Below are 18,361 nucleotides of genomic sequence, written 5' to 3'. Positions count from 1 at the left end.
TCAGGAAGTTAAAGCTTGGTCGCAAATGGGTCTTCCAAATGGACAATGACCCCAAGCACACTTCCAAAGTTGTGGCAAAATGGCTTAAGGACAACAAAGTTACGGTATTGGTGTGGCCATCACAAAGCCCTGACCTCAATCCTATAGAAAATGTGTGGGCAGAACTGAAAAAGCGTGTGCGAGCAAGGAGGTCTACAAACCTGACTCAGTTACACCAGCTCTGTCAGGAGGAAGGGGCTAAAATTCACCCAACTTCTGGTGGAAAGCTTGTGGAAGGCTACCCAAAACATTGTATTTGGCTAAGGTCTATGTAAACGTCTGTATGTAAACAACGGTACGTGTTTAGCAGATGTTATTGCGGGTGTAGCGAAATGATTGTGCTTCTAGTTCCGACAGTGCAGCAATATCTAACAAGTAATATGTAACAATTTCACAACATACCCAATACACACAAATCTAAGTAAAGGAATGGAATTAAGAATATATAAATATATTGATGTGCAATGTCAGAGCGACAGACTGAGATACAGTAGAATAGTATAAAATACAGTGTGGAAATATGAGATGAATAATGCAAAAATATCTAAACATTATTAAAGTGACATTATTAAATTTACATTAAAAAGTGACTAGAGTTCAATTTATTAAAGTGGCCAACGACTTCAAGTCTGTGTATATATGCAGCAGCCTCTCTGCGCTAGTGATGGCTATTTAACAGTCTGATGGTCTTGAGATTGAAAAACAGCTCATAAAGTTTTACAAGTATCAACAACAACAAAAAAAACACTACTCAGAGTTTGCTGCACGCACAAAACAAGTATTAGACAAAACATGGCTCTTGCTCCAGGAGGGGATCCTCTGGTGTTAGGCTACCAAGCGAAGCTTAATTTTGGAAGAAGCTACCCACTTAGCTAGATAGCTAACTAGCTACTAAATTAACAAACCAAATGCACAACTGCAGAGTATTTAGCACATTTTAGATAGTTAACGTAATAGTTATAAGATATCTAGATGGTAAATATTTAGTTGTGAATTCCATACTTCAACTAGTACGCTCCCGTAGCACATGCTGCACAACAGTGAGTGACTCACAAGGCTCTGGTCTCTCGTCATTGTGTGCTTGTTAACAAACACCACTCGGTGACTCTGAAATACCGGTAAGCTTCATAATGAAAAATTATGTTAACTCCTAATGTATTGCACAAGTTGACTGCAGGTATTTTCTTAAAATGTAGCAACAAATATATTTATTTATTTAAAAACGTCAAATAAATCGTTTTAAATAGTATTGATGGTATTGATTAATGATACCGTGGCTATTTCCAAATACCCCGGTAAACGGTATACCGCCCAAGCCTACAGTACAGAAGAGCACACTAGACTAGAGTACAATATAATTAACTATACTGTACTGAACTCTACTGTACCGCACTGTAGGGATGGGCATTTGAAATTATTTCACTATTCGAATAAGATCATGATTTCCAGATATACACACACGTATTTACATATACAGTGCATTCGGAAAGTAGTTAGACCCCTTGACGTGGTGGCAGCATCCTGCCTTGGGGATGTTTTTCAGTGGTAGGGACTGGGAAACTAGTCAGGATTGAGGGAAAGATGAACGGAGCAAAGTACAGAGAGATCCTTGATGAAAACCTGCTCCAAAGTGCTCAGGACCTCAGACTGAGGCGAAGGTTCACCTTCCATCAGGACAACAACCCTAAGCACACAGCCAGGACAACGCAGGAGTCTGAATGTTCTTGAGTGACCCAGCAAGAGCCCGGACTTGAACCTGATCAAACATCTCTGGAGAGACCTGAAAGTAGCTGTGCAGCAACGCTTCCCATCTAACCTGACAGAGCTTGAGAGAATCTGCAGAGAAGAATTGGACAAACTCCCCAAACACAGGTATGCTAAGCTTGTAGCGTCAAACCCAGGAAGATTGGAGGCTGTAATCGCTGCCAAAAGGTGCTTCAACAAAGTACTGAGTAAAGGGTCTGAATACTTACTTTAAAATTATTTTTAATACATTTGCAAAAATTGCTATAAACTTATTATTTCTATGTCATTATGGGGAATTGTGTGTAGATTGATGAGGGGAAAAACAATTTAAACAATTTTAGAATAAGGCTGTAGCGTAACAAAATGTGGAAAAAGTCAAGGGGTCTGAAACCTTTCCGATGGCACTGCATGTATTTAGATTTTGTGTAGGCCAGTCTCAAACTTGTATCTTCTCTTTGTGACAGATGGGGTTTAAACCCCTTCCAATTAATTTACCTGTATTTATTTATCTGAATGTATTTTTCAAATCAAAATCAATCATTATTTATATAGCACATTTCAGACATGAATGCAACGCAATCTGTTTCACAGGAAAAAAAATAAATAAAAAAATGATATATTTACTACAAACATAAGAGGATAAAAAAACACAAGACTAAAAAGGCAACCTAAGGAAAAGAAAAGATAAAAAGGCGTGTCATAAGATCTCTTTAAATATGTCCACTGTTTCGACCCCCCCTTAGGTTTTCTGGCAGGCTATTCCAGAGGCTGGGGGCATAGTAAGTAAAGGCTACCTCTCAAAGCCTCTTGGTCCTAGGCTTTGGGATAGTTAAGTGCCAGAGTATGTGAGGGACCTATTGGGTACATAACTCAAAAGCATGTCTGATTTGTATTGGGGTGCACAATTGTGGATTGATTTAAAAACCAATAGAACAATCTTAAAATGTATTCTAAAACTCACTGGCACCCAGTGCAGAGACTTTTAAAATATGGTGTAATGTGTGCTCTCTGTCTGGTCTTGGTAAGTTCCTGTGCTGCAGTATTCTGAATGTTTTGCAGTTGACCAATGGCTTTCTTGGGTAGGCCAGACAGGAGAGCATTACAGTAGTCAAGCCTGCTTGTAATAAAAGCAGAATGTCTCTGTATCAACCTGAGATAGAAACGTCCACACACGTATTTATTTAAAATGCATTAGGGTTATTATTATTGCTTGGATAACCTTTCCTACTATTATGTATTGATTTATTTTCCTTCTTTATGCAGTGCTCACTGCACAGAAAGCCAAAATAATTTTCACTGAATCATCACTGTGAATCATTGTAATGTTTATATGTGTCAATTACTCCCTTAAGGGATGAGTTGTCAACTGGCGATTTGACACGAAAAAAACCATTTAATTAATTCAGTCAGTCTAAGGCTCTATGATTTTTTTAAACCGTCAAACAAAAGCTGTTGTGTATTTTTTTTGTAATGGATGTCAATCATGAATGACAGGTTCATGAATCGACAATGGCCAGAAAAGTCTAAAGCTTTCTAGCAGTTATACAATGATGGCTTTGAATGATGGAAAGTCAATTTATGGTGGCCAGAAAACTGCTCTGGCATTTACTGTCATAATTTTACCATAATCCATGGTTGACTCCCTGCCATCTTCATTATTCGACCACAGTGAAAATGGCACTCTCACCTGATTTCGGTTCCAGGGCGTCACACTGGGCATTGTAGAAGTGTACAAAGTCCTGGTGCCTCCTGACCAGCTGATCTTTGTTACCCTGGACAGAGAGGTGGCACTCCTTCAGCCTCCTCTTCAGCTCCTGCATGGACAGCAGTGTGTACACCAGCTTCCCCATCGGCCTCCTCTTAGCACCTAGGGAGCTGTGGAACATGAAGCCATAAGGAAAATCAGTTTATAACCGACTATAACATGGTCATTAGATATTAAGCCTACACAGTTATGAGCTCTGTAGTGAGACAGATATTCAGCGGTACTATTATTCCATGATGAACTACAGTGTGACGTGTTGTTGTTGCAGCTCTCAGACCTCTGGCTGGCCCAACAAGAGTCCATCATAGGGAGGGCACCACAGAGGAAGACAACATGAATGTTATAGTTAACCTAAGGCCTGATATACAGGGAGGGAGGGGGGCTCTGTAAAAAAATATATATTAGAAGCCGGGAGTCACTCAGCTACCACTTGTCAGATCAGATGCATATAATTAGAGCCAGGCAACTTGGCAGCGGTGTACAGTATAAAGCTCTTTCCTATTGCTGACCTCCCTGTAAGGCCAATAAATCAATTGGGGTTTTAGCTGGGCTTTCCAAGTAATTAGTTTTCGGTTCACTCTGTTCGGTCCCCTCTCCTACCACAAAAGCATAATGTAGACTAGACTTTCAAATAAGCTGCTTTTCAGATAGAAAGTCCATGACTAATTCAGGGCTGGATAAGGTTCTGCCCACATGGCATCTTTTCATCACCAAGCCGCATTGAAAACTCTCCAGCTCCTATGCAGAGCTCTGTGGCAGGTCAAATGTGTTGAGGAGTATAGGAAATTCTGTAATCCATCACTCTGACATCAAGGTCCGCCACACATCAAGGGTTCCATGCTGTCACGCACACTTGCCTGCTTCTGACGGAGCCTCAGATATCACAAGCCTACATTAATCATAACGTGGAACCTTGCATTAGATTTAAGCAGAAAGGAATATTTTCAGGTTGTAGACATCAATTTCCTTAGAGGAATGAATAGTCTCCCCAAATATAAATCTAAACATGATATACAACACAGACAGAGACACATTCAAATATAAGTAAAATACCCCACCTAGAGCTAGCTTTACATCAGGGTTAATCTTGAGTGGCACAGCGGTCTAAGGCACTGCAACACAGTGCTAGAGGCGTCACTACACACCCGGGTTCGATCCCGGGCTGTATCACAACCGGCTGTGATCGGGAGTCCCATAAGGGACTAGCACAATTGGCCCAGCGCAGTCCGGGTTAGGGGAGAGTTTGGCCGGGGTAGGCCGTCATTGTAAATAAGAATTTGTTCTTAACTGACTTGCCTAGTTAAATAAAGGTTAAATAAAATAAATAAATAATACAAAATGTTATGAGAATTCTTTAAAGGGATAGTTCACTTTTTTTTATTTAAGTTTCAGCTTATTCTCTGACTTCATTAGTGTTGTTGTTTCAGGGAGGTCAAAAATAAGTTGAAACTTCCAAAAAGTTATCCACCTCTTGAACCCCTATGAGATGTGTGTCCACTAGTACCTCCTAAGGCTCTCCTTCTTCTCCCCTCGGGTCAGACAGGTGTCCAGGTGCTTGTTGATGAGCTGTTCAGAGATGCCCACAGAACACACAGGACACTCCACTGCAAAACACACACAGAAATAGGATTTAGAGACAAATACACACATAGAAAAGAAGAGACATTGACCATGTTAACATGCACTACAAAATATCCCGTTATTACTTGGGATGCTCAAGTATTCCATTTTTAAGTTGACGCATATAAACATCATATTCCGTTTACAATAACCCAAATAAGCTTGATTCCCTGTTTTGAGAAACCTGAATAAGATGCCTGGGATATGCTAATCTTAGACGGGACACTGTGGCAAGTAAACATCTCATCCAGTTTACTGTTTGCTTTTCTCGGTCTGCATAGGCTCAGTTTCACATAGTATCACCTTTGAAGTTCAGACGGGAACATGAATAATTAGAATAGTATCTGAAGTCTGGACACTGACTGTAGGCCGCCCATGTAACCTTATAATATTAACTCCTGCAGAATGAAATGTTTCTTGCAGTAAAAGACAGACCAAATGTTTGTCTCAGGAACAGGAATGGAAAAATATGATTTCATTTTTTGAGAAAATGTGAATGCACGCAATTTCTTTTCAGTGATATAAAAGCTGACAGCATTTCACTTTCAACCCTATAAAATAAGAATCCAAGACGAACGGAAATACAGTCAGAAACATGTTGGATCGTTTCACAGCTTTCATTTGCTTGAAACCGGTCAACAAAGTGATGTCATTTGAAAATGTTGCACGGAAATTGAAAAACATCTTCACTCCACGAGTGAAGGAGAAACAAAAGAGATTATTTTATCAATGTCTAGACTGTTGATGCATTCATTCAATCGATCTATAACATTCTGGTGAGCAAGTCATGTATCTATACTGAAAAAAAATATCAATGCAACATGCAACAATTTCAAAGATTTTACTGAGTTACAGTTCTCATAAGGAAATCTGTCAATTTATATAGATTCAATAGGCCCTAATCTATGGACTTCACATGAATGGGAATACAGATATGCATTGGTTGGTTACAGATACCTTTAAAAAAAAGGTAGGGACGTGGATCAGAAAAACAGTCAATGTCTGGTGTGAACACCATTTACGTCATGCAGCACATCTTCTTCGCATAGAGTTGATCAGGCTGTTGATTGTGGAATATTGTCCCACTCTTCTTCAATGGCTGTGCAAAGTCCCTGGATATTGGCAGGAACTGGAACATGCTGTCGTACACGTCAATCCAGAGCATCCTAAACATGCTCATTTCTGGTGAGTTTGCAGGCCATGGAAGAACTGGAAATGTTTAGCTTCCAAGAATGGTTTACAGATCCTTGCGACATGGGGCCGTGAATTATCATGCTGAAACATGAGGTGATGGCGGCAAATGAATGGCACGACAATGGGCCCCAGGATCTTGTCAAATTGCCATCGATAAAATGCAATTGTGTTTGTTGTCCATAGATTATAACTGCCAATACCATAACTCCACCACCACGGGGTGCCTGCCCATACCATAACTCCACCACCACGGAGCACTCTGGTCACAATGTTGACATCAGAAAACCGCTCGCCCACACGTCTGCCATCTGCCGGGTACAGTTAAAACCGGGATTAATCCGTGAAGACCACACTTAAACCAGCGTGCCAGTGGCCATCGAAGGTGAAAATTTGCCCTCAATGCCAAACTGCAGTCATGTCAAGACCCTGGTGAAGACAACGAGGACGCAGATGAGCTTCCCTGAGACAGTTTCTGACAGCTTGTGCAAAACTTTTTTGGTCGTGCAAACCCACAGTTTCATCAGCTGTCTGGATGGCTGGTCTCAGACAATCCCACAGGTGAAGAAGCCGGATGTGGATGTCCTGGGCTGGCATGGTTACACGGGATCTGCGGTTGTGAGGCCTGTTGGACGTACTGCCAAATTCTCTAAAACAACGTTGGAGGTGGCTTATGGTAGAGAAATTAACATTAAATCATTGGCAACAGCTCTAGTGGACATTCCTGCAGTCAGCATACCAATTGCACTCTCCTTCAAAACTTGAGACCTCTGTGGCATTGTGTTGTGTGACAAAACTGCACATTTTAGAGTGGCCTTTTATTGTCCCCAGCACAAGGTGTACCTGTGTAGTGATCATGCTGTTTAATTGGTTTCTTGATATCCCACACCTGTCAGGTAGACAGATTATCTTGGCAAAGGACAATTGCTCACTAACAAGGATGTTAACACATTTTCACACAACATTTTAGAGAAACAAGCTTTTTGTGCATATGGAAAATGTTAGGGATCTTTTATTTTAGCTCAGGAAACATGGGATCAACACTTTACACTTTGTTTATATTTTTTGTTCAGTATAGTTATAGACAAATTGATTAACAAATAGCCTACCTAATATCGGAAACGATATGCAGAAAAATAAGAATATTCTGTTTTTTCATGGTTCAGCAGTGGCGGTTGGTGCCGTTTAAGGCATTTTTAAGGCAATTTTTATTGTTTTTATGAGCATGGCCTATTACAGCATATTGGATGACTGTCATTCATATTCCATTTACCCGGCTTAATGTAACATCGATAGGTTTAGGCTAATAGATGATACTCTAATTTCCCCTATACCCATCATGAGGTTGCTACAACCTAGCCTATGAATGAATGTTTACAACGTAGATCAAGAGAAATTTGAGTAATCAAGGTGGCAGACAGTGACACATTCAATATCGCCTTGCACTCTTGCCTGCATCTAGCTGATCTAGGGTGTAGTCATTAGTCCAACAGTTGCAAACAAGAATTTATAATGAACAAATGCAGGAATGTTTATCTCCGTTCCGTTGCATAATTCCTTCTCGCAGCTACTCGCTCTCCTACTCTCACCTCTTCCATTCGCTTGTGGGCTTCAGTGCACAACAAATACATCAGCTATCTGTGACCAGGTGAAAAAACCTTTCCAAGCCAAACCTTCACATCATAACCGCTACACACACAGCCTACATTGTTGTCACCATATTAGCAGACGTCATACCCAACATAGCTGCTAGAACTAAATCATTAGTAAACCCGCTACAATCATGCAGTACAGTGTACAGTCAGCAAGCAGATTAGCAGTTACACCGGCAGGCCCCGGTGGCAATAAATGATTAAAACCAAAAGCTACCAGAGTTGTATTTTTTTCCACTTTCACTTAGCCAGCTAGCTAACATAGCATCCCTCTCGGTTTGAGCCTAACGGCTACACAAAGTGTATGCGCACCGCACATACAGATGGGTATTTCTCATTTCCTCTTCAGAAAGATGCAGGAAATACAAATCACTGATGAATTCTGTTCAGGTCTCATGATAAACGTGGACAAATTAATAAATGTTCAATACTTTTAGTTGATTCCCTACTAAATTCAATACATTTTTAAATATTGTTGAATTCCTTTTCATGTCTGGATTCCTTGATTCTGTCCGTGTTCTCCGTATTGCATATTTTATAGGGCCCTAATGCATGTAAACAGTTTATCCTGAATAAGACCTTAACCGGGATATGAGCTATTCGGAATACTGTGTGCATGTAAACGTGGTCATTGTGAAATGGCCACTGTTCCATGTAGCATTGAAATCATCCATCATTTTAAATTGACATGAATATTCTATGCAGCTAGTACAATGAAAAAAAGTACAACTAACATTGCTTTCCCATTTTAAGCATAGGCCCATATGCATTAGAAATACTGTGTTTTGGCAGCCAAGTCTTCCTCCAATTCTAAATGTTCTAGTGGAAAATATCATTAGTGTCTCCACACCACACACACAAGACTTCCTGGAGACTCCTTCCTGGAGACAGGCCTTACCTTTAACTACAGGCTTCATGTCCTGTGATGTGGACGGCGAGTCAGCCAGAGACGACAGCCCTGTCATGGAGATGTCCATCTTCTCAATCTTCACAGACACCAGCACCTGGGCCGGTATCTCCTCCTCCATGGGCTCCTCATTCACAGAGACCTGATGACCAGGGTCTACTTTCACAGTTTGTGTATGAAGTGATGGCGGGGCCTCTGTAGTGAGAGATGATGTGGAAGTGATTGGCCCCCTCTGGAAAAAGTGACTGAGGATGGAGCCATTCTTCTTGGGGCCCCTGGTCTGTCTGTGTGTTTTACACTTGACAGTAGAGGCTGGGGTCTCCGGGGATAATGGAGGCGAGTCGAAATGAGCTTTTGACAACTTCTGCCTGGGATAAGCAGGCGGGAGAAAAGAACATTAGAACTTTAGTGTGAGACTGAAGAAATACAATGAGTTGGTCACAACAGAGGAACAAGAGGACAGAGCTGACAAACCCTCCAGGTCTAAGTAGTCTGATAAAATGCATTGACTATTCCACACAGATATGCACACCAACCAAAAATGACACACACACAGTGAGAGTGAAACAAACGCTCACTAAATTACTAAACAAAAACAGGCGCATGCAGACTCTCTAGAGAAGGAAAGGTTTGGGGCCCACTGGAAATAGGAGAGGGTTATCTGCCAATAAATGCTGCTGACAGTAATGTGAGCCCCTTGACGTAAACTGCACATGTCCAATTATCTCGCACTTTCTTGCGGAGCGAGAACGAGTCGGCCAGTTGGCCACAATCTTGGAAATGTGGAAAGCAAACAAATAGAGCTGGTAGCTGCAGAGCCATTACTGGGCCATAAAGTGGAATCAATGAGGTGTGCAATGCTCTGCTTTCCATATTTAAACCCTTTTATTTGTCTTCGCTCTGAGCATTAGAGCAGGTTACAGCACACGCAAGGCAGCCAGCACCTTCACAGCACACACCATGCGGTGTAGGAAAGGCCATAAAACTCCCACTCGGACAGGTGCTCAGCTGCTCCCAGTACCTTACCCCCTGCCTCTATTAGTAAATATAAAGCCACAGGTAATATTATGTACATCCAATCTAAATGAAATGCACTTAATGAAGAGGTGGCGGTCTGGTGGGCAGTAATATTTGACATGTATATACAGTATACTGTATATGCTCACTCCTTCAAATGCTCTCATGTCATCTGAAAAACACATCTAGTGGCAGTAACACTATCACATAAAGCAGCCAGGGTATCAGGAGGGCATCTTGCGCTTTGAGGAGCCGAGGGCTCCACTCTCAGTGTTTACCCTCTATGATATTCTAATGAATAAAAACATTTTAAGCAAATTTTCTGCAATTCTACACATTCTGCAATGACTTATGCCATGTTAATAAGGATACCGGAGTGAGAGTGACTAACAAAATCAATGGAGGCGCCGTGAAGATCAGGGCCCCTGGGCACGTGCTCTGCATGCCCCGGGCTTTATTCAGCCATGATTACTACAAGTTTAGATAACTGGCTAGACTAACTTCGCAATCTAAAAAGTATTAGTTGACATGGCCAAGTAAGTGAATGGCAATGACTGACATAACAAGAGAAAAACTGCTGATGCACAACCAAATTTTGAAATTGCACATTGTGTATACTACTATTCTACTACTAACAGTAAATTAAGAGCCCGACTGGACATGTCACGCGATCCACCAATAACACTGACGTTTCTTTGGTTTCATGGAAAAATTCCAACATTTAGCCTAGGCTAATTTTTTTTTAAATTTAACCAGGTAGGCAAGTTGAGAACAAGTTCTCATTTACAATTGCGACCTGGCCAAGATAAAGCAAAGCAGTTCGACACATACAACAACATAGAGTTCCACCTGGAGTAAAACAAACATACAGTCAATAATACAGTAGAAAAATAAGTCTACATACAATGTGAGCAAATGAGGTGAGATAAGGAAGGTAAAGGCAAAAAGGCCATGGTGGCAAAGTAAATACAATATAGTAAGTAAAACACTGGAATGGTAGATTTGCAGTGGAAGAATGTGCAAAGTAGAGATAGAAATAATGGGGTGCAAAGGAGCTAAATAAATAAATAAATACAGTAGGGGGAGAGTTGTTAGTTGTTTGGGCTAAATTATAGATGGGCTATGTACAGGTGCAGTAATATGTGAGCTGCTCTGACAGATGGTACTTAAAGCTAGTGAGAGAGATAAGCGTTTCCAGTTTCAGAGATTTTTGTAGTTCGTTCCAGTCATTGGCAGCAGAGAACTGGAAGGAAAGGAAGAATTGGTTTTGGGGGTGACCAGAGAGATATACCTGCTGGAGCGCGTGCTACAGGTGGGTGCTGCTATGGTGACGAGCGAGCTGAGATAAGGGGGGACTTTACCTAGCAGGGTCTTGTAGATGACCTGGAGCCAGTGGGTTTGGCGACGAGTATGAAGCGAGGGCCAGCCAACGAGAGCGTACAGGTCGCAGTGGTGGGTAGTATATGGGGCTTTGGTGACAAAACGGATGGCAATGTGATAGACTGCGTTCAATTTATTGAGTAGGGTATTGGAGGCTATTATAAGGCTAAGTATAAATACACACACGCAAACATTGTTTTTTTCTAATGATATTAGATTGTTCATTTACCCCTTTACACCGAAGAAGTAGTGTTTATGTTTAAAAAGTATTGATTACCATGTAAGTTTCACTAATACTAAGCCCACCATGGTAGGTAGCAGATCAAAGTCAGAAATGAAAGAAGTCCCACCCTTATTCAATAGTAGAAATGCCTCTGTAGAAATGCCTCTACACAAACAGACTCCACACACTGCATGCTCCACCTAACCTCATTGCAAGCAATCTTTATGGAGATCATCAAAATGCCAATACTTGGGTTATGGGAGTCGATACAACAGCAAGCCACAAAACAAATAATAAGCATAGACTAAATGGGTGCCTTTGTCATTCTTGTATGGCTTCTCTCATTCCAGCATTGGCACGGAGTCAGGAGTCAAACTTTGTAAATACTGCATATGACCAACCTGAATCTCACCTGGGTTGCCCCACTCAGATCCACTTAGTTACACTCATCCTGCATCTGCTGGACAAAACCCTGGAAGAGTCTGGGCTTTGTCATAATAAACAGCGCACCTCAGAGGGACATTGACTGACTGCCTATTGCCTTCTAATCGGAGTTACATCATAGACCTTTCCTCCACTATTCCATACATCACCCAGTAGGAACATCATTAGCCACACTTTTCAGAGGTTGAAAGATACTGAGGTTAATCTGCCAAAGTAGAGAATAGTGTAGTTAATAAAACATTAAATAATCTATTCTCTTTGTGCTTGATGACTATTCAGAGATTCTAAATTAAGACAGGAAATGGAATAGATTGGAGTTAACTATATCTGTAATTAGATGAGAGAACCAATGAGTTATCTGTGTTATTGGCACAGTGGGCAGCAGTGATGCGCACCACAAGCACACACAGTTGCACAGACACACACACACACCTATGTACCTCCATGGCCTTTAGGGAAGAGTGTCGATGTACTGCTTCCCCTACACGAGGTGTGATTTGGCATGTGTTGAGCCCAGGTCACGGAGGAAGGGATGACTTGGAGATAATCTAAGCCTACATGACAGTTTGAACTGATTGCCTGCCTGATTTACTATTCAGAGGCACAGAGCGCAGTTCCATTGTGAATAACAACGAAGAGAGGAGACCCATGGTTTGAGGCAAGAATAACCAGTTTCCCAGAGGAAAGGGCATCCTGATAGTTACTAAGAATCCAGGAGATCTGCTCCCTAAACAGGCTGTCACCAGCCACACACAGCGACCATTTACATTAAAAACAACATCCATATAGGGAGGGAAATACATTACTCTAAAGGCCAAAGGAAAGTATTCGATGCTGCTTGGTTTCTTGTTGTCATTTTGTTGACAACGCTATGCAACTGTCCAAACACAAAGTGGTAGAGAAATGGTCATAACAGCGGGCGTTAGATTAAACAGCTTATAATAAATAGCAGGCCAGGCCAGAAACGCCCCAAAGGTGAGCGGGGGTCAGCGGCAGGCCTGGGAGAGAGGCCAGGATTTTGGGAGCTCATTGATCATGGATGAGCAGACCTGAAGTCACCAGAGGACCGGATAGAGTCAATACAGCCTCCTTAAAGCCGAGAGTCTAATTGCATTTCAACTGTCCCAGGATATTGATTCTAAAGTTGCCAGGCAGCTTCCTGCACACAGAGGAGAAAATGTTACCTACGACAAATAGCATCTCAAGCCCAAAGTATCAAAATAGCTCATAGTTTGCTTTTAGGGTCAGATACTTATGGCCTGCTATCAAGTATCTAGCCTAATAACAGCTTATTAAATAACTACATGATCAGTTAGGTAGGCTACTCAGCAAAATGAACACATTTCAGAAAGGACAAAAAGTAGATGAGAGTCAAGACATACAGTACAAAGCAAGGACTATGCTATTTGATTGCATCTCAGACAGCAGGGAAATGAACAAATGGGTACTCTGTAAACATCCTGCTTTCTGAGGGTCCAGTCCCCCGTGGTGGTGTACCTCTCTTTCACATGCTCCCTGCTAGACAAACAGGAAATTAAAGGACAGAGGAGAGGGCAGCCACATAAGCCACTCTCTCCAAACCCGATGGCCATCTGAAATTCCTCGGTTCTAAATTAGAGCTTTCTGAGGGATGACGCCATTCAGATGATTGACGTGAGTGAGCAGCATGGTTTAAACATTGATAACAGCAGCACAGTGAGATCAAGTCTGCTGCCTGCAGCCTCAAATCCTGCCTGGGCAAAAATATAATGTTTTATGCTTACTCATAAAATACTCATAAAACAGTGGACTTATTTACTGGAAACATCCATGTGTGGAATTACTACAGAAGTGCAAATATATTTTATGTGATTGACTCAATATCATGCCATGGACATAGTCTTGTTGACAACAGCATTGCATTGTAGTGTAGTAAATAGGAAATGATGCAATGCAAAAAAGAATATAGCTCAGGTACATTAAATAGAAATTCCCATTTGATTATAAAGGGAAATCCACAATGTAGAGGTTTATTAGTAGCAGGTAAGTAGTAAGATGTTAGATAAAAATGGTTTAAATGTTGTTTACCAGAGGGCAAATTATAATCTAGTCAATAACAGTAGCATCCTCTGACATGCATTCCTAATCTTTCACATTCATTTTTGTTTCCTGGTATTTTTATGATGTAAGCTCAAAACAACCTTGGCTTTTTTATGCTTACATCCTCTCCTGTGTTTGAGGGTATGTTTTTGGTGTACTGTAGTAAATATCCCTTCTGTCGTTTTCATTACTCCATTACTGCCATTCCCAAGGCCAAAGTATGCACAACATTGAATTGACTTGCTCTAACAGTGTTTCCTGCTACTATGGAGGGAAAAGGACATTGTTATCATTCCTTCCATTTTATCCTCAGGATTATCATTCTGAAATGACAACATTTAAAATGGCATCCTCAAACATCGGCACAAAATGTGTATTAAAAGGCAGTCCTCAAAACCAGTGTTACCCCAGTCGGTCCTGCACTTTTTGGTTTAAGCCCTAGTACTACATAGCTGAATAAAATAAGAAACTCATTATTAAGCTTTATTTGAATCAGCTGTGTAGTGCTAGGACAAAAACCAAAACGTGCACCCACGGGGGCCCCAGGACCGAGTTTGGGAAACCCTGCTCAAAACAGCACTTGTGAATGGTTTTGTATACTGACTGTATGAATCATTAGGAACACCTTCTTAAATTTTGAGTTGCGCCCCCTTTTGCCCTCAGAACAGCCTCAATTTGTCAGGGTATTAACTCTACAAGGTGTCGAAAACATTCCACAGGGATGCTGGCCCATGTTGTCTCCAATGCTTCCCATAGTTGTGTCAAGTTGGTTGGATGTCCTTTGGTTGGTGGAACGTCGCTGACACACACAGGAAACTGTTGAGCGCAAAAAACCCAGCAGCGTTGCAGTTCTTGACAGACAAACCGAGGCACCTGGCACCTCCTACCATACCTCCTCTTCAAAGGCACTTAAATCTTTTGTCTTGCCCATTCACCCTCTGAATGGCACACATAAACAGTCCATGTCTCAATTATCTCAAAGCTTAAAAATCCTTTAACATGTCTCCTCCCCTTCATCTACATTGATTAAGTGGATTTAACAGGTAACATCAATAAGGATCATAGCTTCCAACTGGAATCACCAGGTATGTTTGTCATGGAAAGTTCCTAATGTTTTGTGCACTCAGTCTATATAAGTAATACACATGTATTTGCAAATAATATGCACTTTCAAGCCTTTGCTTAACATTTTTCTACAGAGAAAGGAACCTGCCAGCTGGGCTTATGGTATCAGGCATACCCTCAGCCTTCAAACACTGAGCTTGGTGGCTTTTTCAAAATATACATTTTTGCGGTTTCTCTATAATGAAATGGCAGTTCATCTGTCATATAGGTAGGCACAGATGTGCTGTAAGGTGTCTAGTTGCCTGAGGAGATGCCTCTATATAATATAAGAACGAGAAATAGATACAGTATGTTTACATTTTTTTACCGGCATATCATGTAATTATTTCATATACAATACAGGTACCTTGCAGTTTGAAAGTTTGTGACCAGGTCATCCAGTATCCGGTTGTTTCTTAGGTCCTGTTCTGTTGTAGGCTAAAATAGAGAAAAATACATGCCTGCCTGATTTTGACATATGGAAAGCTTAAACAGATTAAATTAAAAAGACAGCTTAATTGTCACAACGATGCAATGCATTCAGTACCATCAGGGATCATACTTACTGAATTACACACTGGACATTGCAACTTGTAGGACATAAATGTTCTTATGCACAAAGAGCAGACTGTAAATAGAAATGTACATAATCAGGTGTGATTATACTGTATTGTTAAGAGACAAGTGGTGCCATCTACACACCAGGCTATAGCTATAACATGGTCTTGAAAACTGACGCTGGATAGTTTGTCTGGGGACTATCCGGTTAACTTACAGTTGTGAGAGCATTTTGTCATCACTGCGATACTCAGGAACTCAAAACAAATGGGACATCGAAGAAGGGTATCAACATTCTGCATACAGAAAGAATAGTGTCAGTTTGTTGTTCACACTACTGGATTAGCTAGCTGGCTATTATGCATCATGTTTTAAAAGGCAAAACTATAAAAGCAAGTTAGTTAGCTAACTTGCTGTCTGACGAATATTCTGTACTAACTAACGTTAGCTTGCTATCATGGAGTGTGGGCTATTTTGCGAAAATAGTAATTGTAAGAAGTAGCTAGACTGTAGCTCGATGACGTCGCCGTTAGCTTGTCAATGAGGGAGTTTTGAACTAGCACTTACTTTGAGGCAAGTCAGATTTGGTGGTAAATCCGCTTCATTAAAATTGGCCATGGTGATAGTTCTCTATAAACAGTGGTTAGAAGAACGCATTTAGAAAGAAACTGGGGCTACTAGCTATGTTTCATTGTATAATACCGCGCAGATTTATTTTCATACCAAATGCACCCTTCCGGGAGGATCATGTCAATTCCTGTCTCGGTTTGCTCTTCGTGACCAATGGGCACACATAAATGTACGGGTTGGGCGGAGTAGCTCACAAACGTTTGGCCCGTTATTTTATACCACTGTCATTAGACAGAGAAAAGTTGCTATTGGTTTGACCACTGCTCCTGCCTGTACTTGTCTTGACTTCATGCATGGTTACTTATCTGTAAAGTGCTTGTCATCCAAATACTTGATATACAGAAGGTTTATGTTCCTATGGTTTGCTTCAGAAATTCCACATTACTAGAATGGAAGATAAGCCTCCTCTGTCCCATAGAGATCCTATTAAATTACTAACGGGGCTAATGCATACAAGCCTTAAAAGTTTCAGAATATAAATATCAGCCATATTGGTTTGCCAAGAGGCACATAAGGGACTCTCAGACCATGAGAAACAAGATTATCTGGTCTGATGAAACCAAGATTGAACTCTTTGGCCTGAATGCCAAGCGTCACGTCTGGAGGAAACCTGGCACCATCCCTACGGTGAAGCATGGTGGTGGCAGCAACATTCTGTGGGGATATTTTTCAGCAGCAGGGACTGGGAGACTAGTCAGGATCGAGGGAAAGATGAACAGAGCAAAGTACAGAGAGATCCTTGATGTAAACCTGCTCCAGAGTGCTCAGGACCTCAGACTGGGGTGAAGGTCCACCTTCCAACAGGACAATGACCCTAAGCATACAGCCAAGACAACGCAGGAGTGGCTTTGAGACAGGTCTCTGAATGTCCTTGAGTGGCCCAGATAGAGCCCGGACTTGAACCCGATCAAACGTCGCTGGAGAGACCTGAAAATAACGGTGCAGCGACACTCTCCATCCAACCTGACAGAGCTTGAGAGGATTTGCAGAGAAGAATGGGAGAAACTCCCCAAATACATGTGTGACAAGCTTGTAGCATCATACCCAAGAAATCTCAAGGCTGTAATCGCTGCCAAAGGAGCTTCAACAAAGTACTGAGTAAAGGGTCTTTATACTTATGTGTGGTATTTAATTATTATTATTTTTTATTTATACATTTGCAAAAATGTCTTAACCTGTTTTTGCTTTGTTATTATTGAGTATTGTGTGTAGATTGATGAGGGAAATTGAAAACGATGTAATACATTTTAGAATTAGGCTGTAGCGTAACAAAATGTGCTAACAGTCAAGAGGTCCAAATACTTTTAGAATGCACTGTATTTAATCTGTTACATGTGTCAAGTCTTGAAATCAGAGATAAACAAATGCACGTGGCATAATACGGTGGCAAGAACAAGTATGTGACACCCTTGGAATTACCTGGATTTCTACATAAATTGGTCAAAAAAATGTGATCTGATCTTCCTCTAAGTCACAACAATAGACAAACTCAGTCTACTTGAACCTTTCTTGTCTATATTGAATACTTCATTAAACATTCACAGTGTAGGTTGGAAAAAGTATGTGAACCCCTAGGCTAATTACTAATTGTTGACTTGCATAAAGCTGGAAAGGGTTACTGTCACGACTTCCGCCAAAGTCGGTTCCTCTCCTTGTTCGGGCGGCGTTTGGCGGTCGACGTCACCGACGTTCGGCGGTCGAGGTCACTGGCTTTCTAGCCATCGCCAATCCACCTTTCATTTTTCCATTTGTCTTGTCTTGTTTTCCTACACACCTGGTTTCAATTCCCTCAGTAGTTAGAATTGTATATAACCCTCTGTTCCCCCCCATGTCTGTGTGTGGAATTGTTTTGTGTATGTGCACACTAGACTGGTTTGCGCTGGGTTATGTCAACCCATATTGTGTTTAGTGTTCTTAGTGCCGTGTGTTTTGTTTCCCGAAATAAAAGGCTCCTTTGGCTCCCCAACTTCTGCTCTCCTGCACCTGACTCCCTTACAGCCAGTTAC

At 41.3% G+C, this 18,361-nt stretch overlaps 1 protein-coding gene across 3 annotated transcripts in view; it reads right to left on the bottom strand.

Moving 5' to 3' along the window:
- rad18 (RAD18 E3 ubiquitin protein ligase) overlaps positions 1–16,546 on the bottom strand; it is a 74,670-nt gene extending 58,124 nt beyond the window's left edge. For 2 of the 3 annotated variants that reach the window (XM_036950355.1, XM_021569201.2), the window contains exons 1-7: positions 16,293–16,515; positions 15,943–16,021; positions 15,734–15,795; positions 15,535–15,605; positions 8,912–9,288; positions 5,055–5,154; positions 3,473–3,660 (exon numbers count right to left, since the gene is read on the bottom strand). In XM_036950355.1, the coding sequence (XP_036806250.1) occupies positions 3,473–3,660; positions 5,055–5,154; positions 8,912–9,288; positions 15,535–15,605; positions 15,734–15,795; positions 15,943–16,021; positions 16,293–16,343 (928 nt within the window). In that variant the 5' untranslated portion in view covers positions 16,344–16,515. Of the gene's footprint in view, positions 1–3,472; positions 3,661–5,054; positions 5,155–8,911; positions 9,289–15,534; positions 15,606–15,733; positions 15,796–15,942; positions 16,022–16,292 lie in introns of all 3 variants that reach the window. The other variant, XM_021569200.2, reaches the window with a different exon arrangement.
- Between the last annotated feature and the right edge of the window lie 1,815 nt (positions 16,547–18,361).

Source organism: Oncorhynchus mykiss, chromosome 17, assembly GCF_013265735.2.
Source record: "Oncorhynchus mykiss isolate Arlee chromosome 17, USDA_OmykA_1.1, whole genome shotgun sequence".
NCBI lineage: Eukaryota > Metazoa > Chordata > Actinopteri > Salmoniformes > Salmonidae > Oncorhynchus > Oncorhynchus mykiss.
This window is presented reverse-complemented; position numbering and strand designations above follow the sequence as displayed.